Source organism: Pavona decussata, unplaced genomic scaffold (genome assembly GCF_977016875.1).
Source record: "Pavona decussata unplaced genomic scaffold, jaPavDecu1.1 SCAFFOLD_45, whole genome shotgun sequence".
In the NCBI taxonomy this organism is placed as follows: Eukaryota; Metazoa; Cnidaria; class Anthozoa; order Scleractinia; family Agariciidae; genus Pavona; species Pavona decussata.
Genome location: NW_028145467.1, coordinates 1,888,586 through 1,914,497, shown reverse-complemented (window position 1 = coordinate 1,914,497; position 25,912 = coordinate 1,888,586). Strand labels below are relative to the sequence as shown.

Here is a 25,912-nt window from a genome sequence, read left to right as displayed (position 1 = left end):
TTATGTTGACTGACCTAAGTTGAATTGAGACAGAAATGTCTACATAAACTAGCTTTGTGTTCCTGAAGTGAAGTATTACAAGCTTTCATCATTCTATCTTAAGTTTGTGTTTTCAGCCGGCGAAATTAAGAAGCTGGAAAGAACATGATGAAATCAGCATGAGGCACATACCTGGTCTCAATTTTATTTCGAAATTTAACAAATATATGTTGGCTGTGTTTTCACGACGCCGGATACCCGCTTAAAATTCCTGAGGGCGCTATGTTTACAGACTTTGTTAAGCGATATAAAATTGATGGGTGTTTTCACGATTTCACTCTTGAAATTTGAGAGCAGGCGCGCGAAATTCAAAATTGAGGTTGTGGAAGCCACAATTGCTAATTTTGCCCTGCTGGAATAATATACGGTCTTAAATGTGTAACATCGGTAACATGGTCACCATAATCACTCGCTTGAGATCATGGCACGAAAAAAATTGTTCATCTTGTTTCGGGGGAGTCATAAAAATAGAACGTATGTTTTGTTTTCGCTTTGACAGCCTTATCAGATAAATGACGGCAAGTTCCTTCTCATTGGCGGAAATTTATTGCCGAGTCGCTTAGGGTCCGGACGCACTGGACTGACAAAATTTGTTTGGCCCTTCCAAAAATCTCGACAAAATTTGTCTTCGCCAAATTTTCAATTTTTCAAGCGTGAGCGCACTGAGACACAGCAAAATATTTGTTAACCACAAGTGTCAAACACACGGAAATAAATTAAACGCCATCGCTTGCGCGCTGTTCGCTGGAAAGGTTACATGAGATCTCAGAAGTCATGGGCTTATGGTGATGTTAAACCGCTTCGATCGAATATGTTGCCTCGGCATATTATTGCTTGTGCTCTAGTTTTTTTCTTCCTTCAATTTGTTCAACTCCAGCAGGGGCAGTTGCTACTTCTACTATGCCAGTGGAGGCTTCACCTTGTTCGACTGCAACTGGTTCTAGAGTACCACAACAGATTTGTCCGTAGAAGGCGGCAAAGGCCTCATCCTTATTATTGGAACCTACCTAGGCCTTGCAATTCTTGGTTTGAAATTCATTTTTATAGGCGTAATATCCCTGAATTTTTTTTTTCTTGATTGACATTTTCCTTCAAATCATGGCGTGTAAATAAACAAATCTGTCAGATTTCAAGCCTGACAAAAATTTGTCCTGCTCCGAAGCAGGACGACGGCGTCTCTGAAGTTTGGTAAGCCTTGACAAAATTTGGTAGATCTAAAATTCACAGGGCGAACTTGTCTCAGGGAACTGATGACAGATTTTTTTCGCAAAAATAACAAAAATTTGCGCAGTGCGTCCGTGCCCTTAAAGGAGAGGTATCACGAAAATTTGGTCTCATTTCAAAACCCAAAAATGTTTGACTGTTAGCAGAAACAACAAAATAGTTGTCAAGTTTGTTAAAAATTATCACCCCAGTACAATAAAACTGTCGATTAGTGCCTCTGGCCAGAGACAGGGTAGGCCGGTTTCGATTGAAACTTGAAAATTTTTAGGCTAATGTTTTTCAACTTCTCCCATTTTTGTTTCCAAAATGCGCTAGCACAGATAACAAGTTGTTTCTTTCAAGAATTGAGTTGATTTCGTTCCTCTCGTCATTCTAGAATTATTTGGCAGGTGATTGAAGGTCTTATTTCATCATTTTTAATAAAAGATATCAAAAACCCCATGATACTTTCCCTGGTTTGGGGGCTTAATAAAATGATAATTGCATTGAAGTTTGCAGACTGGATTAACTTTAAGCGAGTTGGAAGAGCAACTGTTCTCACGAGATTTCCGTTTGTCACTCGCTAAGCGACTTGAAAAATTGCTCGTGAAAGCACGCCCATCGTTAGCTGAAAAATAATTACCAGATAGGGTTTTAGGGCCTCTTCATATGATCCCGGTTACCGGGATGGCTCGGTAAGCGGGATGAATTTTGCAGTCCGTTCATATGGGAAATTTCATCCCGGTTACCGAGATGAAAAGTGGTGACGCGGTCAATCGAGCGTGACATTTACCGAACAAGCCCGGCAAGAATTTTTCATTTTTATCGGTTCTACAAACCTCAAAAGTATTATATCTTTATCTCTACTACGAAAAGGAATTATTTTGAACTAGAACATCTCAGAAATGAGCCATAATAATCAAATATATCCGTTCTAAGACGCGAATGTTTGGTTATAGACTTCATCCCGGTAACCGGGATACCGTGTTCATATGAGGAAATTTTCGTCCCGGACTCCCGAGATCTCGGTCGCTGAAACCGAGATCTCGGTAACCGGGCTGGCCCGCCTTCTCATATGAACACATCGAATTTTTTACAAAAGAAATAGGAATGAGGCGAGATCTCGGTAAGCGGGCTAGCCCGGTCAACCGGGATCATATGAAGAGGCCCTAAGAGCGGCGGTCAGGAAAAATCGAGCAAAATCTGAATTTTCTGGCGAAACTTAGCAAAGTCGATTTCTTTCATCGTTTGTCCATGATAAGGTTTTGCTAAAGTAAGAATCATGGTGTGGCTTAAATTGGGTAGAAACATTTCCGTTTTGAGAAAATCAGGAAAAGCTATCGAAGCCTTGTGAACTGAAAAATGATTGAATTTAAAAACGGAGAATCGCCACTTTTAATTGTCTCCGCGTTTGTTTTAGAAGAAGCGTACGAATATCGAAAGACAATCTCTTTCTGATATGATAAACGATGGATTTGTGTTTGTAATGATATATGGCAAGTTTAAACAATTTAAAACCAGCCGCATATTGTTACACCTGGCGAACTCTGCAATGTAGTGCCAAAGGTCAAGCACACATTTCAGTTATAACTCGAAATATTCTCACACTTTAGCTTTCAGTAACAATTGCCTTGATGTACTTCATACCTTAATATCAGGCTGGATTCTCCATTGACATTTTCAAAAAAGGTTGTTAAAGTTGGCTAATTTCGACCACGACATCGTTTGGTGGAATCGAATAATGCACTAGTCAGTGGAAAGCTCCGCACCCCCATACCCGGGGAATGGGGGTCATTAGTGGGGGATTTTAGCGGGTTTTAGTGGTCATCTTTGCCCCAGTGTGCAGGGTGTTCGACAACATTAGACACAAATAACAGCGACCGGGGACCGTTAGCGGGGCTTTGGCGGGGATTTCGCTTTTTCGCGATTTTGCCAAGGCCTGACTGCTGCTCCAGCTGGCAGGTGGCTGTGTCCCGACTGTGAAGAAGCATTTGTAGAATATGAAATAAAAATTTGGCTTATTAGCAATACATGTGAATCCAACAACTCGTTCAGTTAAAATGACCTAAAAGTGATATCTCCAAACTGTTCAATTTATTCTCGTACAAAAGGACATTCAAACACATTGCAAATGATGTGTCTGAAATATACACATTGGGCACTTGAACTACATGTAATCATGCATTTTTTCAAACACAGTAGTGTGTAAACTACCATTATTTGGGATTATTCAACCGCCATCTGGCTTACTCTAGATGTAGTTGTATGTCAAATGCATGTTGGGACTTGTTATGTCAAAGAATCTAGTATTTACTTTAGTTCGTGGTCGGGTATAGCTAAGCCCTTTAATTGATATTACTGTTTTAGGAGTGTTTTTTGCCAATTTTAAAGGAAATTATTGCCAAATTTACAATTTCGGGTGTATCTTTAACTTGTTTTGTGTTGATGCGTTGCTTGAATCACCATGTTCCAGTTTAGTCATTTACACGTCCAGAGAAAGGTTCACAGAACCATGTCTTACTAAGGGGAGTAGAGGAAGCCATGATTGTTTCATCTATTTTATGAAGACATTGAAAAAGTTTTTGTAAGAGTTAAATTTGAGGCACAATTCTTGAAATAAATTAATTTTGGTCAACGTTGTGTATTTGGGATTTTTCAAGTATTGCCCCGGGGGCGGAGTACAAAAATGAGGCTTTGACATAAGAAATTGCCCTCATAGCGGGGAATTTGCTTCATTTAGTTGGGACGCCTGGTCTAATGGCCCGCATTCCCCGGGTATGGGGGTGCGGGGCTTTCCACTGACAAGTGCATAACTGCCAGTGCAAACAAACCGATGCGACGGGTAAACTGCCAATTTGCCAATTACAGCTTCAAGGCCTTCAATAATGCTCCTATCTTACTTTATCAGAAGGATTTCTGTTTTCCCCTCGCCAAAAGTTAGTTTTATCCATTATCGACGGGAAAAGAAGGAATCGAAAAGATTCAGACACGTCTGACAATGTTGCGTGACAGCAAATATGCAAATTAGTTACATCATCACTGAGATATGACAGTAGGCAGTAGGGATCGGGTGGGGGACGGGAAGAATTGCTTTAACAAGCCCGTAGTGAGGCTAAAACAACTGGGGCTGGTGGGGAGGGGGGGGGGGGGGAGGATTAAATTGAGAGCATCCAAAAAGGTGCAGATATAGTAAGCAGAACAATAACTTTGCATTTGCATCACACTTTTCGGTATATTTCTTTGCAACCCTTTGCCGTCACAGTACGGACTACCACGTGAAATTGCCTAACTTGTTCACGTTTGAAGGAGGACGTAACTGAAGACGACGACAAATTTCCCTTTCTCTTTTTCCTGCAGTGAACTTGGAATCGGGCAGTAAGAATCCGTCCGCAAGAAAATTCGCCTAAAATTAAAAAAAAAAAAGGTGAAGTTTAAAAGAAAGCGAATTCTCTTTATAGACGTTTTCGAATTCGCTACCATCACCGTCGTCTTATCTTTAACTCCCTACTGACAAACACAAATCGGTCATGAGGATTTTGGTTCTTATTTCCGATTCACAAGGAAGGACTGCCTTTGCTGCTGTTGTATAAAGGCTAAATGTTAGCGGAGGAAACTGTCAGGCAATAAACAATTTATTAAAGGTTGTGAAAAGGCACTTGCAGCGTCAGAATTCAAGATTGGTTCTTGTACATTATTACTGTTTTTTAACTATTTATTTTTTGACACATTGCTTTGTTTTACACTTTCAAAAATTCTGGGAGGAGGGGGGGGTCAGACCTCGACCCCCCCCCCCCCCCCTGCTCCTCCCCTTGTTACGGACGCGTTTAACAGTTATGTATGGCTTTATATACCAGCTGCTTATCTAGGATAACGAACTCTTTGTGAGCACTTTTGCGCAAATGACTAATACCTGTAGTTCTTTATTGAATTTTCTTTTTCGTAGCGACCAGCCACAAAAAACAAAACTGAATGCAAGGCTGGCACTACGGCAAAGGGCAGATTTATTAGTGGCCAATATTTCGACCAATAGAATTAGTCTTCCTCAGGGCCCTGAGGAAGACTAATTCTATTAGTCGAAATATTGGCCACTAATAAATCTGCCCTTTGCCGTAGTGCCAGCCTTGAATTCAGTTTTGTATTTTCACGTTCAAGTGACGCCTGACACGAGGTCTTTCACAAGAGAGATCCGGCAAAATTACCAGCAAGTTTAATTCCTGCGTTGTGTGGACCTCTGCATTCAAAAGTTTTCACAAAAAACAGTCAACGCAAAAGATACACCGGAGGAACAGACATAAAAACCTACACTCACTGATTGAAGTGCACAACGAAAATTTATGTCTTCCTTAGATAGAGTGGAAAGGAGGGTGGGGGTGGCTTAATTAGATACATAACCTTATTTCTTTTTAATTTCAGCCACTTCATTGTTTCACTGAGACCATCATAAGCTGCTTCCCTTGTTCTGAAGATTACGGTGCATGCAGACCTGAAAATCCTAGCATTAGGCCTCTTTCAGTAGGGCGTGGCGAAGACACAAACTTCACACTTTTAAGCGCTGGGATCAGGCTTCTTTTCCTTCAATTGAAAAGTTTTCAATACGTTCCTTTAATAGGGATAATACGTTTTTAGCATGGACGTTGCACAAGCCTGAAAAGCTCTAACTAGGACTTACCGATATCTTACTTTCCTCAAAAGAAGAACCTTTTTACGACGTAGTGATCAAAATGTTGTCCACCACAGTCAGTAGCACTAGAACTAGGGTTCCAAGCACAGAAAAAAAAATAATTAATTAAGTACACTGAAAACTTCACGTGTAATCTAATTAACGGCTTTCTCCGCATCTGATTAACTGAAAATACATCTGAATACTAATATTTTGTGCTGGCAAAGACCGAATGTGCAAAAAAGTAAAGTGTTACATAACACGTTTTTACAGTTTATTATACATAAAAGGTAATGGAAAATTATGGAAACGCATACCTGAACCAACTGGAATAAATAGTCCTACTCTCTTCCATATCAAATGGCACGAATTTTTGCCAAATCTTCGTTCTAGTTTTGCGACTTTTTGCGCCTGGCTGTCATGGCTCGATACCGGCGGAGGAATTTGACACTTATTTGAACCTCGACGCCAGCCAATGCCCAGAGACGAACGGTGTCGAAGACAAATCGTCAATTCCGAAAGGTGAAGTAGATAAACATTCTTGTCAGAATAAGTTCAATTTCGGTTTCATCATCGGCTATTGACAAGGAAGACTTGTGACCGGCGATGTTCCTTTTGCACTAGTTTACTTCAGTTGATCTGCTTCTGTCTCTGGGGTCGTAAGAGCAAGGACCTCCGACCAAGGAGCTAAAAGAACACCTAACTTCCATGCTTCCACTGATGAGAGCACAAGAATATCAAACCAAAGTGACGAATTATCCCGTTTCCGTAATTGAATAGGCCTTATCACGGTTTTCGACGCCATTTTGACGGGTAGGCAAACAGGCTTGAAATAACAGTGTTTGTATGGAAATCCGATGTCAAATAATTTTCATAACACATCGCTTATGAAAAATTCGTGAATTGGAAACTTTTGGCACTAGGAAAAGGATTTTAGGAACAAATTTGGAGGGATGTAGCTGTGACAGAAGGCGTCCAGTCGTGTTTTGAACTTTCCATACCTTTGTCTGTATAGCGAACCAGCCGTGAACTGCTACTAAAAATAGTTCGCGGGAAAAAATACAGGGAAATGTATGGAAAGTTCAAAACATGACTGGACGCTTTCTGTCACAGCTACATCCCTCCAATTTTTACCTTAAAATCTTTTTCCTAGTGCCAAAAGTTTCCAATTCCCGAATTTTTCAGAAGCGATGTTTTAAGAAAATTATTTGACATCGGATTTCCATACAAACACTGTTATTTCAAGCCTGTTTGCCTACCCGTCAAAATGGCGTCGAAAACCGTGATAAGGCCTATTTATCTTACTTTTACTTTACTAATTTAATTTATTTTAGTAAACATCAATGCGTGATATTTTTCACTGATTATTAATGATTTCGGAATTTATAAAACGCAACCCTAACTATTTAGCGAATTAAAAACAGAATGGGAAAGTTTGACCGGTCTCCAATTTTTATTTCGGCGAGCATTTTACCATAGCCATAGGGGAGAACCTCAACCCCACAGATTTCCTTTTGATGCGGTTTCATTGGCAATCTGACACCTGAGTGAACTCAAGAAATGAACATCGAGACGCTTACTGGTCCTCACTAGATATCGTTTTATAAGCAAAAATCTCACAGCGCAAACAAGAAAAATTGGTTCCAAGACCGGACTTTTCCTTATTGTAATTAAAAAGGATGCAAAGTTTAAAAGAAATTCGTTTTCATTTCGCTTTTTTGGCATATGTAAAAATTAGTCTGTTTATTGTTACGGTAACGCAACAACGGTTGAATGTTTATTTAGCCGTTGTAGGAATTTTAAACGAATAACGGTGACTTCAAAACGGTCGTGTGAAGTGCTTTCTATAAAACCCAGGCTGATTTTAATACATTATCAAGGACAACATTACATTACTTAAAAGGCAAAGTTTAAGAAACATTGGCCTTATATCACATAGCGAAAACCATCTTTAAAATCTATCCGTTTTTGCGGGATTTTTCTTGTTTAGAAAACGGACATTTTCCTAAGCTCTGTTTGCTTTCATTAATAATGGTTAAGTCTAGTTCAAACTCTGCTATAAACGTGCGGTGCTTCCTCTGTCAATACCGAGCATAAAAATACCATGGATCTTCTTTCCTTGCAGATGAAGAGTCAGCTCAGAATATTAATTTCACACTGCCGTGCGGGTACTTTCGGGATCCTCGCGGGTCAAATTTGTGTAGCTCAGTTTTCCAGAACTTTAAGCGCTCCTGAAGAAAACTAAAGGCGTCAAATTTGTTCTCTACTTAAGGGCTTTTTGTAGCCAGAAAATGAGCGAAATTGATTGCACGAGTTCTGCTACCAAATACTTGATATTTTCTGACCGCTACTCTTAGTAACCAGATAACAATTGCGTTCTGAAAGCTTAATCTTTACAAGGCGAGTGAATTAAGGAAAAAATCCAGAAATTCAAGAGGACGTTAAAGACCTTGAAGAAAACCTTAAACATAGAAAAACGTACTATATATCCAAGTCTTAATGTCACAGCTTTTATGCTTGCTGAGGTATGAAGGCGGAGGGGGGGGAGGGGGGGAACCCGCTTCCCTGGGCCCCAGAAAAAAAAAACCCGGTCTAGAGATTGTTAGGTGCAATTTCTATAATATAAAGTTAAAATAAATTCACAGAGAAGTAGTTTTGCACGTGTCTTTTCCCTACGTTTCTGATCTATGTCTACGCCTTCGTTTGAGTGTTTCGAATTTCCTGCTATACTAACCAAGCGTTTTATTCGAAGCGGAGCCTATTAGCTATTAATCAATTACAGGGCCGAAAAGAAAAATATATGAGCATTGTTTTCCAAATTCATCTATAGCTGAATAAGAGCACCAAACTTTCTTTTCAACCCCGGCTAGTTGAAGAATTTGACAAAAAAGAAGCAAACTAGTTGCACTCATAACATTTTATTCAGGACGAAACATTGATGCATTTCAGTTACTTGCCAGCCCGAGCAAGCGACAAGTCCGGCCTCTACGGCTGACTTCAAAATTGGATAAATTTGCTGTTCTATTTTAATACCAGTATAATCACTGGTTCTTCTTATTGGATGGACAGGTGGTAGGCCTATAATATTCGGATGAGCATTTTTATTCACTAAAATTTTCGCTTAAATTCCATAGTCTCACAAATAGAGAAAAAACGTCCCCTAAAATTTTCGATTGAAAGTATGGCCACTACGTGTCCTCGAACTTTCGACAAGACTCGTCAGTATAGCTAAAACTTTTGGATTAGGCTAAACCAGTCTCTTTAAACTTTCGACACGACCAAAGTTCTCTTAACATATCCGAACAGGTAAATATTTTTTTAGGGCAGCTCCAAATTAACCCAACAGGCTTCTAAAGCATACAAAAATCCGTTTAAGGCCCTTCTGACGCATTTGGGACGATTTGGCCATTGAGTGCCCCTGTCTTATAAGCTTAAAGAGAAATTTATATGGCAACAATCGTTAGTCCGAAAAACAAATCAAACGCTTAGAGCAGATTCCAAGCGCTGAACTAGAGAAAACGTATGATAGAGGATGGTATCTTTTCCCCAAACTTGGAACGAAGTCAGTTCTTTCGCTCCAGGGCGCGACATTCAAAACACACAACGAAATATTCCGTGAAACAGCTTCCGACTGCCCACATATTTTCGAACTCGCAGATCTCTCAACCATCTAGTTTTCAGTTTTATCGCTCCTTTATTACGCTCCTGAAACCTGTGAGTTCTATATTTGGCGTTTTTCCATAGGAGCGTGTTAAGAGCTTGGCACGTTTGTCCAGTTTGGTTTTCGTACCCAGAAGGGATTAGGGATAACACCAAGAGCTTAGCTGCCGCGCTTCGGCTTCGAAAAAAACGCTTGGGTCCAACAAGACATTGGAAATACTTGCCGAAGACTTTCGTGACGGGGCTGTTTAATAAGCTTTGTTTACGAAATGCTGAGGTTAAGAAGCGTCATCATGAGAAAATACAGCATTTCTTCGCTCTGATTAAAATTTGGCGGTTAAACTTAATTCGGTCGAAGTGCTTTTTCCCTATACATGAAACAGACAGCAAGGAATATTCGTACAAAGTGAATATAACGGTAGATTTGATGTTCGCGGGCGTAAATATGTTTTTGGCCCGTATCAGGCTCATTGGGCCATGGAGACATTATTTCCACCATCGCCTACGAGTTTCTTTGAGGCTTCTTCGTCTCGCTGAGACGACTTAAAGTTTGCATCTTCTTTAGGTTTTTCAGACATTTTGTAGCTAAAAATAATTTCTTTGCAGATGACAGCGCATCCAGTCAAACCAAATCAAACCACAGGTCACCAAAGCGTATATAACACAGGTCACCACGCAAACGTGATTTAAGAGTTTGTATGGCGTTAAAATTAAATCGAAATTTAGACAGCAATATTCCAACAAGACCCACAAAACATATAATAATGTCTGAAAAAGCTTATCCGGTGTGTTTTGCTGTGTTTTCAATGCTTCTCATTGCTTCCAAACGCTGCTTTGAGTGGTTTTTCTCTCAGCGGCTGGTCCACGTATATCACTGTATTATGTGAATGAAAGGTTGGAAACTACAAGTCGAATTTGAATGAAATTTGGCACGTCATTTGAAATCAGCACTTCGAAAACCTCGCTAAAATTTGCTTAAAACTTAAGCACTCGCTGCCTCACCATATGGCAAAAAGGATGATGTGCGGTCCTTCCTGGACAGCTGATTTTCGGAGAAGTTCATTTATTGAGACACAGGCCTTCGTTGAAAACAAAGTTCATTTTAAATCGTGTGCCATTTTTGCCGCCTTCCGAGCCGCATCCCTGGAATGCTGTTACAAACTCACGGTCAAACCTAGGTACGAGTACTAAAATGTGCCCAACAGGGGAAGTCCACAGGAAGCCTTAAGCACGCAGCAAACCACACACACCCTCTTCCGGCTAAGTGCAGTTCTGTACCAGCCAGCCGTGCCTGGCGTGACAGCGAGAAACGTCTCTTGAGTATATGAGTTGACATTTGTAGTATTATTTTTTTTTTTTATATATGATTTGAATTCCCGATTTTCCAACTCGTAACTTACGAGTTGGCTTTTATCGAATAAAAGCTGACTGAAAGAAACTGAAAATTTGTCTTTGTGTTCACGTTCTCCAAAAAAACCCTTGAATTTGGTCAATTAGTTGTTTTGCCGAGAATGGCAACATTTTTTTACGCACGTGTAAGGTCATTGTTTTGCTCATTAAACCTTTTGTAGATCGAGGTTCTCATTACCTGCACGGATGGCTGCTACAGAAGTGCACTTAGCCGAGAGGGGGTGTGTGTAGTTTGTTGCGTGCTTAAGGCTTCCCGTGGACTTCCCCTGTTGGGCACTCATGCATGTTAGTACTGACGTGTCTTGGTTTGACCGTGGGTTTGTAACAGCATTCTAGGGATACGGCTCGGAAGGCGGTTTAAAACGAACGATTTAAAATGAACTTTGTTTTCAACGAAGGCCTGCGTCCCAATAAATGAACTTCGCCGAAAATCAGCTGTCCAGGAAGGACCGCACATCATTCTTCTTGCCATATGGTGAGGCAGGTAAGCGAGTACTTAACTTTCAAGCAAATTTTAGTGAGGTTTTTGAAGTGCTGTTCTCAAATGACGGGCCAAATTTCATTCAAATTCGACTTGTAGTTTGCAACTTCCTATTAACATAATACAGTGATGCACGTGGACTAGCCGCTGAGAGATAAACCGCTCAAAACAGCATGTGGAAGCACCAAGAAGCATTGAAAACACAGTAAAAGACACCGAATAAGCTTTTTCAGATATTAGTATATTTTTTGTGGGTTTTGTGGGAATGTTGTTCTCTAATTTTCGATTAATTTTAACGCCATACAAACTCTAAAATCACGCTTGCGTGGTGACCTGTGTCGCATACGCTTTGGTGGCCTGTGGCCAAACAAGCAAGAAAACGGCGGGAACAGTTCAATGGTTTCCAGTTCTGATTGGGTGGCTACGTTATTTTCTTGTTTCTCATTGGCTTAGATCAGTGGGCTAAAATTTATTTTATATATTTTAAGAACAAAAAAATGAAAAAAGGAAATAAACATGTAAAAGCAATTTCAATGTACCATGTGGAAATATGGTTCGCTGGCAAGGCTTCGAACCCCAGTCTCCTGCATTCAAGGCTGAAGAGATAACTCTAGTCATTATTATGTCTAATACCGCTGACCATATTCCTCTATTTTCATATCCCATACGGGAGATTCAACAGTAATCAATTTAGATAACCGCTACACCACAAGTAAACCCTATAATTTAATTTAATATACGGGTTTTTGTTGGAAATTTCCAGCAAACAATAACAATCGGCTTCATGCAGTTTAGGCGGTTACTACACAAGACCAGTGTTCCTCAGCCCAGTACCGACTGTTCATGGATGTACTGAATTGTTTAATCCTGGTTTTCATATGTCGGGAAAATCCCAGACGATCGAAGAATTCGCCGTTTCTCTACCATCCTAGATTTTAAAGACATCCATCCATCCAATCGGGTCGATCTCTACACAGAGCCCGCGTGTCTGCGATTGTTTTGATCGGCACTAAGCCTCTCAAAACCTTAAAATTTCAAAATGGCGTACATTTCTGAGCGTCTTCATTTTTTGTCATCGCCGATAGTTGCCGATACTTTTATCCAGCAGCGACAAAATCTGGGACAGTCGGGAGAAAACGTAATTGTCAATTCTCATCTGGGATTTTTTCCGACATACGAAGACCAGGACTTAGGATGTACTCTGTAAACATTCCTGTTTTCATTCTTTAACAACAACTAAAGGAAAATGATTTGGTGAGGAGGGTATTCAGAAAATCAGGAACTGTGTTTTTTAAAATGTTTCACCAGTAAAAAATGTACAGTCTGTAAGGATTGATTGATGAATTGACTTAACTTGAATTGACTTGACTAGAACTGACTTCACCTACTGGTGACTCCAGTCGACTGTCATAGAGGTGGACTCTTTTGACGCAGCGAATTATCAACATTAAAAGAACGTATATGATTAATGAATACTATTCCAATCAGTAACGTTACGAAACTGTTTTACATGAAAGCCAAACACAAAAATAATAACTGTAAAAAGGCATTCTATGAACTGCACATCTAAAAAGGACACCACCGATACCGGCTAGAGCCTAACCGATGATAGCTTTCGTTTGAAGGATGACATATTATTTATCGCTTGTTTCATGGAACCTGGGAGGCCAATCCATAGCTTAGCGCTGTTAGTTGCTGTTTTTTTTTTAGTCCGAAGTTTGCAAGAAACGATTTATTATCGTTATCTGCATAGTTCTTTTCTTTGGTTGGTAAAAGGTTTAACAAAAAAAAAAAATAAAATAAATAAATAAATAAACAAAAGTATGTTTTTGTTAGCAATTTTGGCCTTGACCGTGCGCAAACCACAATAGATTTTGAAATGCGTTGGAACAACTGACCAGTAGAAACCTTCCTTTTAAGATATTCAACTGTAGTGTAAACAGTAAAACAAAGGATTGTGCATGGTCGCGGCCCTTTTAACGTAAATTGCAGCACCATTTTTGACATGGCAAGGTTACATAACCAACCCCTCACGAACCATGTTATTTGGAAGATTATATTTCGTATTTACTGCGGGTTTGAAGAGCTTTAGCAGACAGGAAGGCGCATTATATAGATACAGGTAGGCGCATTAAATTATAAAGAGGGTCTTAAGATGAATGAATACCAAGTTGCAAAATATTGTTGAGGATCAGTGAAGTGGATAACAAGGGGAATGGAAGAGAGTATTCGACTACCATCCGGATAAGCATAAAAATAGACTTTTGTTTAAGCAATCTAAGACATCAGGATATTAGTTCGAGAACCATTTCTGAAAGAAATATTAGAGCACTGAGCAAATCTTAAGTACACAGAGAAAAACTTGGATTTTAGATCCTTGCGCATCTGGAAGAACTAGCTTCCTCGTTAGAATTGACAATCGACCATTTTCCACCAAGACAATTGGTTAAACAATACATACTTATGCCTTAGAATTTATATGTACAAGTAAAAAAAAACAACAACAACAACAACAAAGGTTGAAAGGAGTGGGCGATTCTTACTTAGACAGATATTTATATAAAAGTGAACAAAATAAATTAACATTTTAAGAAATTCGCTAGAGCTCTTTTTAATTCATAGTAGTTTTTTGCTTTTTATTTTGCCTTATATTTATCATAGGAGTTAATGCAGTTTCGCAGCTACAACAATTTCTTAAACAAACAATATATTTTATCAGACTCAAGGGAACATGCGCATTAAAATATTATAAAAAGTACAACAGCTCTTAATATGGTGGAAAGGTTTCTTTTCCTACCCGACATTTTGTAAAAAAAAAATCATTATCCGTTAAAGAGCCATAGAAAGTGGTTAGCTAAAGCCTGAAAAATAACTGGAAATTCAAATGTTAATTGGAAACAAAATACCGATATCTTAGAATTTCTACGTACCTTTGAAACAAAACAACGTTTGGAAATTGCTTCACAGCCGAGTCGCAACCAACGACTTTCTTTGCAAAAAAGTATAAAATAGATTAAGTTTTACACATTTTGTGGGAAAACTACAGACAATATTCAATTTTTTTCTGGAATTGCAGACATACTTGGGCTTTTTTGGAAAGGTGTATTCGGAGGATATCTTAAAACCTTAATAATCTAGAATATACCACCTTCTCTGGAGAATTCCGTCTTGGAGTAGCTAATGATATAAAAGACTTCCACACCAGATTCTGCTTAGGCACGTCAGTGTAGTATCTGGAGGCTTAGCAATACCCAACCGAAGTTACAAATTTATTTTTAAAATGTTCCAAATGCTATGAAAATTGAAAGACAGATCACAAAAGGCAATGAATCAGAAAAACGCAAAGGCGTGATTAGAACTCAATTGACGCAATACCGAAGAACTGATTTAGTATCTCTTTTTAAGCATCTGGCTAAGTTTAGAATTGAATATAGTGGAAATAGCTCCAAATATAGAGCATTTACGTTTATTTTGGACTTTGTTTTTGTCTTTCTTGATTATGTTGACGTGCAACAGCCTCTGAAAATCAAGAAGAGAAACAGTTCAATAGATATTGAAAACAAGATCATTGATCAGGAAATGATATTATCGGGAAATGAAATTATATCACACACGGATACAAATGCAAGCACGAGTGCAAGTTATACGTAAATATTTATCGGAGGTTAAATGGCCAAGACTGAAATATTGTTTGAAAAGAAACAGCTGAATCGACCAAGATGCGAAGCTTTGAGGACCATTTTGAAGTTCTGGGGCATATGTTAATACATTTTTAAGAACCCCATTTCCAACCAATAATGAGAGTTATGAAAGCCTACTAAATTTACTGCTATCATGCGCATGAATACTCTGAGATCTCATATTATCAACTCTTGATCTTGATTTACAAATGCCTTATTTTTATGGATCCACTATATATCATTGAAGTTTTTTTTTTTTTTTTTTTTTTTTGGTTAAGACAAACGCGTTATAATTTAAGGAGTTGGGGTCAGGTAATCTGGCCGCAATTTCATTTCAATTCCGAGTGAATGCACAATTCATTTTCTTTTATTGGCGGGAAGTTCTGGAATAAATTGCCAATTAAAGTTTGAAACTGTAGGAATCTCAAGGAATTTAAGAAAAAAATTATGGAAATGTAGTTTACAATTGTTATTTTAGGCATATTTGTGTCAAATTTGAATATATTTTTCTCATGAGTAGTGTAACATACAAAAGTTGTAGCATATGCACATTCTACCGAGTCTTATATTAAGCTCTTTTGTGTCTACATGAATAAAAAAACTATTTACTTTCCTTTAACCTATTAGCAAGGAACATTCAATATTATGTTTTGATATGCCAGCAAGCCAAAAAGGGGTTTACATAAATTGGAAGAAAGATCCTCGCAGTTAGTACGCAACTTAAGTAGTATCAATGGTCTTTGCGAGCATTTGCGAGCATGCGAGCAGTGTGTTTATTTTTGCGAGCACTAGCAGTTGACAAATTTTTCTTGCGAACAGCGAGCACTTTAAAAACTACAGATATGGCGAGCATCTTTAGAAAAATACAGATGGAGCGCAGCGAACACTTCGAGTACTTCGTAAATTTTCCGCTAGCCGGAATCTCTCTTTTATTTAAGTAATAGCTAATAATCTGGCTGACACCTCCAAAACGGAACAATAGTTACCGGCTGAATTCAGTAGAAGAAAGACTGAAGTCAGAGGTAAGGATGTTTCAACCTTTTTGTTTTAACCATATCATAACTGATTTCTCGTTTATATACGTATAAAAAAATAACTACAAAGGAGGATTAACGAAATTTTGAGCATTCAAGCACATGTTAACGAGAATGCAAGCATGCAAGCAGTTGCAAAAATTTTGCGGGCACGAACAAGCGAGCACCCTTTAATTTTTGCGAGCAATTCGAGCAGAGGCCAAATTTTGCGAGCACTTTAAAATTGAATGAGACCATTCGATACCCCTTTAAGTAAATGCGAAAAGAAAGCCCGAAAAAAAAATCGAACCCATGACCTCTATGATACCGGTGCAGTGCTCTAGCAACTGAGCTATCAAGCCAACTGGGAGCTGGTCATATTGTGAGTTTCATATTGTATGTTTCACACATTCATATTCTTTTATTACAAATTTCTCCCCATGACATATTCCTCCAACATGTGCGCTTCAAGGACACCCAACGATTTATTTCGGTGGAATCTGTTCAGAAGGCTTAAATCGTCTCAGACTGAATTCGAATTTAGTTGAAAAGAAAATCTACAGTTTTCTTCAGAAAAATGTAAAATCTCAAAATTTCGTAACATTAAAAAAATAATAATTTCTTTCGTTTTCGAAGGGGTAAATGCAAGAAAAAGGTCAGCTAGCTGGCATTTCTGAAAGTCCCCTTACAAAATATAGCCTTTGAAAGGGTACAAAATTATCTGGGAACACAGAGACAATATTTAAGTGTTTTGATTAAATGTTATGGCTGGATGCTCCGGCGCATTATCGCGGTAAAGAGAAAACAGTAAATTGTGGCGCGGTGCCAATGGCCAGGACATAAATTGCGCACAAATATTTGATTGTCTTTATAGCGCCAGGGTTAGAGTTGTGATAAAAAAAAAAAAAGAATAATAAAACGAGTACCTATAAGAAACCAGTGGCTAATGTTTTTCGCCCGTTCTGATTCTAGCAATCTCTGCCGGGATAATACCCTACCTCGGAATTATATGACTGCGTGGCTTAGAACAACAACAACAAAATCAAAATAAAATAAAATTAAATTAAATTGAATTAAATTAAAAAAAAAAAAAAACAGTCAGTTATTTTTTCACCTTTGAGCCTCAAAGTAAGTTCTGTTGTTTTATTTTCGTAAGTCTTGTAGGCTGATACACAAATTTTAATATATCAAAATTTGTTTGTTAACTATCTATTAGTCGCTGATCTATCATTTCCTAACCTAGGGACTTGCTGTCTGGAGCCAGCATCCAGACCTCGACACAGTCTAAACTAAACTATACTTGGCAAATTCTAATTCTCTAGGAAACAGCGCTTCAAATAATGTATTCCATAGACAGACGCGATCTTAATCTTTTGTTGTATTATTGGTGCTTTTTTTTTACCTTTGAAGTTCTGGAATACTGTGAATTTGTATGCACTTTACTGCGTGCAATGTTAACAAAAATGCATCGAACCAGCAAGCAAATTGAATTTATTTGAGAAAACGAACACCATTCATATTATCACCGTCGTGACCCACCTCTCAAAAGCTCCAAACTGGAAAAATACACTTTAATCATTTCTTCTCCAGGTTTGGTGTGGAATTATCGAATGAAATTCCATGCTATATTAAAGAATAACCCAAGAAAACGTTTAGAAGAATAAAACGTCTTCTGTCATATAAAATACGCGACTTTTGATAGAAATTTTGATTCATTCTGCTGACGCGTGACGCTTTAAGCTATGGCGTGGGTGGGTTACGGGCTCGCACGCAACATCGGTAAATACATAATCCTTCATCGTAATCTCAACAAATATTGAAGGCTTGCTATTTATAAGTCGACAAAATAACACTTCGCAAAGGCTCGCAAAATAAAGGTGGTTTAGCCTTTGAAAACACCAAGACCCAACTTGCCAACCCAACTACCGCATAGATCTGCTGAATGACATTCAACAAAATTAGAATTACTCAGTTTGGGAAATGAAGGTTTTGCACCTTCTATAGAAGCTGAATTCTAAGCCTGTTTCCCCAGGCCAACTAATTATGCTTCCGGCGTGAAGGTGCAGTGGCTTGTTTCGGTTGGCGGTCTGGGTGTATGTAAGTGCGTTTTCTTCTTCTCTCATATCGATCGAGTATAAGCAAGCTTCAAACTGATGCAAAACAAACAAAATAGCTTTGTCCGGGTCTTAATTGTCATATTAAAGTTGCCTTACAAAAATTTGTTGCCCCATTACCTATAGGAATACCGCCAATCCAACTCAAAAGCTTGACGTGAATTTAATTTCGTCTCAATAACAAGAACACTAATCCATTATTGCATTACGTTTCTGTTCATCGCCGATACATCATTGACCCTTGAATATTAAGAACGATATCAATGGGATGTATCATAAAGCAGATATCCTCAAAAGTTTGGAGAATTACGAGTGTGTGCCGAAAAAGACGTGACCGGATAGGTATATCCTCACCTGAAACTCTCCAGTTCCCTATTTTTAACCAAGTGTGTTTCATTATAGATCACCACAAGAAAAAACATTCAATATGATTGATATTTCAAGCTGCGTAAAGCATTTAAATAACCTTCTTAAGTCGAGAACAGACTGTCATAATTTTTTGGTGAGCTGGTGAACACAGCATACCAGAAATTATGTTGAAGACAGGGCTGATTTCATTGGCTCTGTGTGCCGCTCTGTTCTTTGCTGTTTCCAACTGTGCTACCATCTCGAAAGAAACACAAGCGGAGCTCAGAGATGTTCAGGCTGACAATTTTGAACAAAATGGAGCGATTGCACTGGATAATGATATAGAGGAAACCGAAGGTACGTGACTGAGCAATGTTATGTCATATTTTCATACTGATCCGGATGCAAACAAAGTTTATCTCTGCCTTCAGGGCCCCTTAATTTTGTCGCAGTCCACCATGGAGCCCATTTTTCAAATCAGGATGAACGAAACTAAAGGATAAATTTCGACCTTAATTTTATTCAATTTAATTTATTAACGGAGTGGAACCGTGTCAGTTGTTTTGTCCTTTCCATTGCGAGGCTCATTGGGGCGCAGATTAGCGCGTCAGGGATCGGAGGGTAGGTTGTTTCATGTTAGATTTGTTTCTGCATTCTCATGTTGTTTCCTCAGACACGAAACTTACCCTTCAGTCTTTTTCTCTATCCATATCTATAATTGAGTACCGACGTAAAAATTCTAGGGTGAGGCTTTCACTAAGAGGAGGGTAGGAATACTGCTAGTCCTTGTGATTGTGACAGGAACTAGCCTAGTTAATTAAGCTCCGGCTGCGTGGGCCACAGGACTTGTCTTTCAGTAGATAGTTTATACTATAATTTCTGAGGAGAAAGGTCTTTTCTCCCCTAGAGGGTTAACTCTCGTTTCCATATCTCAAACTGAACTTATCGTGAGAGTACTAATGTACACGGGAAAAGAACACCCAGCTAGACAAAGAACATCATTTTGGGGCTTAGCACCGATCTACAGTATTTAGGGTCTTCGAATACGTTTAGCTTTGGTTTACTGTGATGGGTAATTCTCAGAGCCAGTCCTCGTTGGTGTAGTGGTTATGAATAGAAGGAGTGAAGGAAGCAAACGGCCCGGGTGGGTGGCTTACATTTTTCTCGTTGTTTTTTTCTTCGTAAATTTGAAATAAGTTTCACTTCACGTATTTTTAAGTAAATGCCCAAGGTCAATTTAAGAAATGGAAACGAGCATTAACCTATCTAGAGATTAACTGCCATATATGAGCAGCCATGTCTCCATAGGAGTTTGCATTTTTTTTTCTATTTTTTTCCTTTAACTCACATCGCTCACAAGGGGTATCACTTACCATGGAATGCATAAGATCTAAATTATTTCAACATCTTAGAATTATTCTTACCTTCAAACTGATAGCAATGCATAAGATCTAAATTATTTCAACATCATAGAATTATTCTCAATACATCAGCATCAATACCCCAAGGGGGATCGAGCGATGATTTTTTTTCTTTTTCTTTACAGCGGTTACCAATAACACGCGACCTATCCCCTTCAAAAGACTCCGATAAAGTTGCGTTTTGGTGGACGTCAATCAAAGAAAAGCCGTTGAAATTAATTTGAATTCTGAGAACACTTCAAGGCAACAGAACGAAGAAATTGACAGTTTTATCCGTTGACGGATGGTAAACTTTATGAAAGTTGATTTCTAAGACAGAATATCTAACAAATGCACATTGTTTAGACGAAGCTGTATTTTTTTTTGTGGAAGATTTGAAATCGCTACACCTGACAATTAAATCAGTGATGTTTGCAAGAGAGCAAATTATCACGTGCAGTGAAAATCGAATTTTTTAAAACCTTTTATTTGCGCTTGATCTGGCTGGAGGATCAATTTAAATAAAGTTTACCATCTCTTCACTTCGTAGTTTCTTGCAGGGTTACCTTAGAATCTTGTCAGAATTCAAAATAATTTCAACGGCTTTTCTTTGATTGACGTCCACCAAAACGCAACTTTATCCGACTCTTTTGAATGCCGTAGGTCGCATGTTATTGGTAACTGCTGTAATTTCACTGTTTAGTTAAAGTTTACCATCTCTTCACTTCGTAGTTTCTTGCAGGGTTACCTTAGAATCTTGTCAGAATTCAAAATAATTTCAACGGCTTTTCTTTGATTGACGTCCACCAAAACGCAACTTTATCCGACTCTTGAATGCCGTAGGTCGCGTGTTATTGGTAACTGCTGTAATTTCATTGTTTAGTGAAACGACTTACAAGAGAAACCATATTTATGCGTTTACCGTTTGTTAAATCATTCAGATTTCCTTAATTTATCATTTTATCATGCTTTCTTGTTAAAGCAGAATCTGCGCCTATTGAAGAAAACAGTGAAGATAAAGAGTTAGATAGTGACGAAGACTACAACGACAACTTCGACGACGAAGACGAAGAAGAAGATGAAATCGAAGATGAGCCCGAGGACGAAGAAGATACCGAAGACGATGATGAAGTGGAAGACGAAGATGGCACTGAAGATGAGTCCGAGGACGAAGAAGACACCGAATACCAAGATGAAACCGAAGGGGTAGATGAAGATGGGGTGGACTCCGACGATGAAAACGACGCTGAGAAAGAAGACTCCGAAGACAAAGATGAAGACGAACCAGAATCGGATATCGCAGAAATGGAAAATGACACCACGGAGCTAGAAGGTACTTGTAGGCAATCACTGGGTAAATAGCACTATTTTCGATTAAATTGATAAGCGAAAGCATTCATGTATCAACCTTTTGTTTTGCGCGGATTTGTTTAATCTATAATTCCACCAAGACCACTTTCTAAGTGCTGAGAACTATTGCTTTTGAATTTTTAGAAATCATTGATTTCTAATTCAAGGTCAGTTCCTGACTAGCTATGAACTAGTGAAATCGCAACCACTTGAAAGAGGTAGTGTTTATTCGTTAGTAAGAAATGCAGCTTTTAGTTGCATCAAGTGAATAGTAGTGAAGCTGTTTTAAGGATAAAAGTTGAGAGCCTAAGCTAGCGAGAAGATCCGGCGGTTCTTTGGACAATGGAAGGGCTCTTAAGACCACTAAAAGTAAAAACTATAGTTAGTTATTGGTTTAATACAATATTTCTCGATATGTTTTAGTAAATAGTTAAAATGATGAAATCATGAATGCGCACGAACAGAGTCACAGTACTGTAAACGAAATAACAAGATGTTTCCTTTATCTGACAGAAGAAAACGATTTTTTGGAGAGTGAAGATCCTAAGAGACGAGGAAGGGGACGAGGACGACGGGGAAGAAATAGGCCTGGTAGGAGGAGAAGAAGAAGGAGGCCAGGAAGAGGACGAAGACGACGTAGAGGACCACGACGTGGCAGAGGACGGCGACGACGCAGAGGTGGACGTAGACGCGGAGGACGGAGACGTGGACGTCGAGGCAGACGTCGAAGAAGGCGAGGAGGCAGGGGTCGACGACGACGCAGACGTTCAGGAAGGAGGCCACGGATAAGGTTGAGATGCGGAAGAAGACTTTATAACCCTTTTAGGCAGAGATGCTGCAGAAACAACGGAAATCCGACAGTTGTGCCTAGAAAAAGTTCGTGCCCCACTTCCGCTCCTACTGCCGGTCCCACTAGTACTGCTGGATCTACTGCCGGGCCTACTGAAGGTCCAACTGACGCACCGACTGAGGCACCTACTGCTGGTTAATGATTCCGCTACTGCATTGGAATTTATGACTTATCAGGTTTAGAATTGAAAAGGACTGTTGATTGATAGTTTTAAGGAATCATGGAAACACTAAAGCAGTCTCCCACTCATGTAACATTTCAGTATAACATTTGCCAATAAAATGTAATCAGCTTATAATGCATTTTTTGTGCCTCGTGTCTCTGCGTAGTAGTATACGTATTCCGACCCGCATCCAAGGCGCATATTTGTCACGTTATGATCATCAAATTTTCTAATAATAATATACGGTTAGATGGAGCAATGTTGACGAGCGGTTAGGGTAACAGACTTGAAATCAAGAAGTTTTTGCTGGCTGAAAGCTAGAGTTTTCTTTCACGATGGTTTAGACTACTGAAACATCTACTGCTGGTAAATAATTCACCATACGGAAAACGGTGGTGGCTGTACATTTTACGACAATATCTTGCGAAGCTAACACAGCCAACAAGCACATAGAAAGCCATACGTTTTTGCGAAATTTGTCCCTGTACTAATCAACAACCTTGTGTATACTAGGTTTTAAGGGAGGGGTTCACGGTTCTGCGCATGTCCATGAATTAGAATACTTTTTCGCCTTTGCTCGCTATGGCCCAAGCCTGTTTAATTTAATTCGTTGTTTATGAACCATTCGGAGGGGAATAGGTAACTCGGGTGGTATTTTTCTCATATGAATGCGTTATTTTGCATGCAAATAACTGTAAACACATCAACCGTGGAAATCCCACGGATCAACGCTATAAATTCAATATCGACAATATTAGTACAATCTACTAACATTTTCTGTAAATTTTGGCCATCAGTCATTTTGCCTGGCTTGGACTAATTCTAGAATGTGATTACTGAAGTACGTAAGAGTGGGATTTTTAAGGCCATAAAGTTAAGAAAGAAAAAAGAAGCATTTAGATTCATTCACATGCACTGAAATGTGAACTACTCCCTTTAAGTTTTTATAATTTTTCTGTGCGTTGTTTTATGAGCATTTCTAGGGTTTTCATACGCTAAGAATGATGAGTAAATTTACCAGTCGTTATTTTTGTTAGCACGGTGGATTCCTTCAATATACGGGAATTAAAAATAGTAGCGCCTAGAACTTTCTGTTTTGGCGTCAACAAAGTTGGACGATGACGTCGTTCATCACAGCAGCCATGTTGAATTTCTCGATTTCTCCAAAGCCACAAAAACCGTTCAAATTGGCCAAAAATAATCAAAACCAACAAAAACTGTGAAAATGGCGTCAAAATGTAACTGAGTACAAGTTACCAAATGACTAACAAAATTTCGAGAAGATAGCCTTCAAAATCTTGTTGCCATGCGATATCATGTCGCATGAAAATTAAATGTCAAACCAAATTGTTCTCAGATAAATTTAAGGAAAAGTCTCAAAGTTTGGCATTGTTTGCTGTAGTATTAAAAAAAAGTTATGAATGCTTAAAGTCAGCATGGGGACTCTGTTCCCCTCCCCGCCTCCACCCTAGGCTAAATAGCGTTAATAATAATAAAGTCGTACTTTTGTCCTTTTGTTGTACTGGGAAGAAGGCGGTCTTCTCCCGGTAAGGGATTTAGAGCCACCTTTAATTTTCAAGCTCTCAAACCATTCCCTATACATTTTTTTTAAAACTTTTTTTTTAAACATGCGCCATTGTTTAGGTATTTGTTTAATACAATTATCGTTGTATTAACTTATAATTAAGAGTGGTATTACTCATCCGTCAAAGTATAAGTTCTGGGAATCAATGGAAGCCTATGCCAAGACACTCAATTGAAAACCGCTTTGTTAAGAAACACATTGACTAAACACAAGCACAAATGGACAGAAAATCCTTCTCTGGACCAAACTCTCTTCAGGAGTTTTCAGAATCCAAACAGACACGTTATCGTTTCGACACCTTGGCAACTCGCTTCGAAGTTTCCAAATTGCCCCCAAAATTGCGGTCGTTTTGGAGAGTAAAATACAATGTTACCTTGAGGGCTAATTTGGCTCTTGTAAATTAGAGCCAAAATAAAAAATATATATACATTATGCCTTATCGTGCACTGGAATTTTAAATAAATGTGCGGTTGTCTTGCCGGCAACAAAATAATCCTATTCCTATTCGTCTCGGGATTTAATCGCCCTGTCTGTATTTGTTTGTAGTTTTTGCTTTGTTTTGTTTTTGTTTTTTGTTCTGTTTTAGTTTTAGTTTTTGTTTTGTTTAGTTTTTTTTTTTTTTTTTTTTTTTTTTGGTGTGTGGTGTATTCTTCGCAGAGATTAAAAATCTCGAGTTTAGAATGAATGAAAGAAATTGACAACATGTATGTATGTTTTTATTCCATTCGACCTTTGAAAAACGCACTCCGCATATGGATTGGAGTCGAGATTGTATGGGACAATGTTGATTGCCGGAATTTATTAATGGATGATACATGGGCTATAAGAAACATGGGTTTCGACTAAAGAAAGGTTATTTTATTCTCAAATAATGTTGAATTACTCACAGTGAAGTAGTCTCTTATATTTTCTGGTCGCGTCTCCCTATCTATTTCTTATAGAATAACCCTAACAACGCGCCTTTGAATTCAGAACTACGGGAGCCCTATAGGATTTAAGTAGGACGCTCGGTTACCAAGACTTAAGGAATGCTTGCGATGCGGTTCTGAATCCAACGGCGCGTTGTTAGGGATATTCTAGAGAAAAAAATGAGGAGAACGACCAGAAAATATAAGAGGCTACTTCAGCGTGAGTAATTCATGACAACTTTATTTGAGATGAATATAACCTTTCTTTAGTCGAAATCCATGTTTCCTATAGCCCATGGATGGTATTGAGACGCGTATCTGGGATCTCCCGCAAATTATTTTTCCAGGGGCAGATGACATCACAAAAGAGAGAGAGAGCCTGGGATCGAGATCATCGAACGCACTCCCTAATGTTTGCTTATTACTATTTTTAGTTTTAATGTTAAAATAATAGCCGAACGAAATTATAGCAATTTTGGGATTTACGTCATAATCTGTAAAGTAACGTGATTAACGAGCTTGCGCATGCTCAACGAGAACTGTAAGCGTTTCGTGGCAGAGGTTTATCTCGGGGAAGTAAACAAACCGACTACGCAAAATACTAGAGAGGCAAATGACTTCGTGCATGCTAAAAGACTTGCCAGAAAAAAACGCCTGCTACCAGGGTATTATTGTGACGGCGTGTACTTCGGGACTCAATTCAGGGACTCAAATGTCCAGTTAATGTTGTTACGTAAGGTTTACATTCTTCAGATGGAATACTGACACTTCCTAAATAAACTTGTCACATTGAATGTCTCATGTTAGTAAAGTCAGAATTTTTGATGAACAGACAGGTAACAAAATATTGAATGGAAGCTTTTGATATTGCTTCACTTAGAATATGTCACGCAGGCAAACAAATACAATGCATTGCAATAATGTCCCTTGTTCTTGATATGAAGAAGAAAATTTTCCCTTTAACAGTATTTTAGTTAGGTATAAAAAATGTATCCCTTAATAGGGCAATGATTTCTCCACCCACTATTTCGAGAAATGAAATAAAAAA

General features: G+C 38.7%; 1 protein-coding gene across 2 annotated transcripts; it reads left to right on the top strand.

Annotated features, from left to right (window-relative positions):
• Positions 1-18,747: 18,747 nt before the first annotated feature.
• On the top strand, positions 18,748-22,510 carry LOC146482632 (uncharacterized). Of its 2 annotated transcripts, none has more exons than XM_085107064.1 (3): positions 18,748-18,965; positions 20,991-21,341; positions 21,872-22,510. In XM_085107064.1, the coding sequence occupies exons 1-3, from the start codon at positions 18,794-18,796 to the stop codon at positions 22,345-22,347; spliced, it is 999 nt and encodes a 332-aa protein (XP_084963190.1). In that variant the 5' UTR covers positions 18,748-18,793; the 3' UTR covers positions 22,348-22,510. The 2 variants fall into 2 exon arrangements, with proteins under 2 accessions (XP_084963190.1, XP_084963191.1); XM_085107065.1 differs by having other exon boundaries at positions 18,749-18,965; positions 20,994-21,341.
• Positions 22,511-25,912: the final 3,402 nt, after the last annotated feature.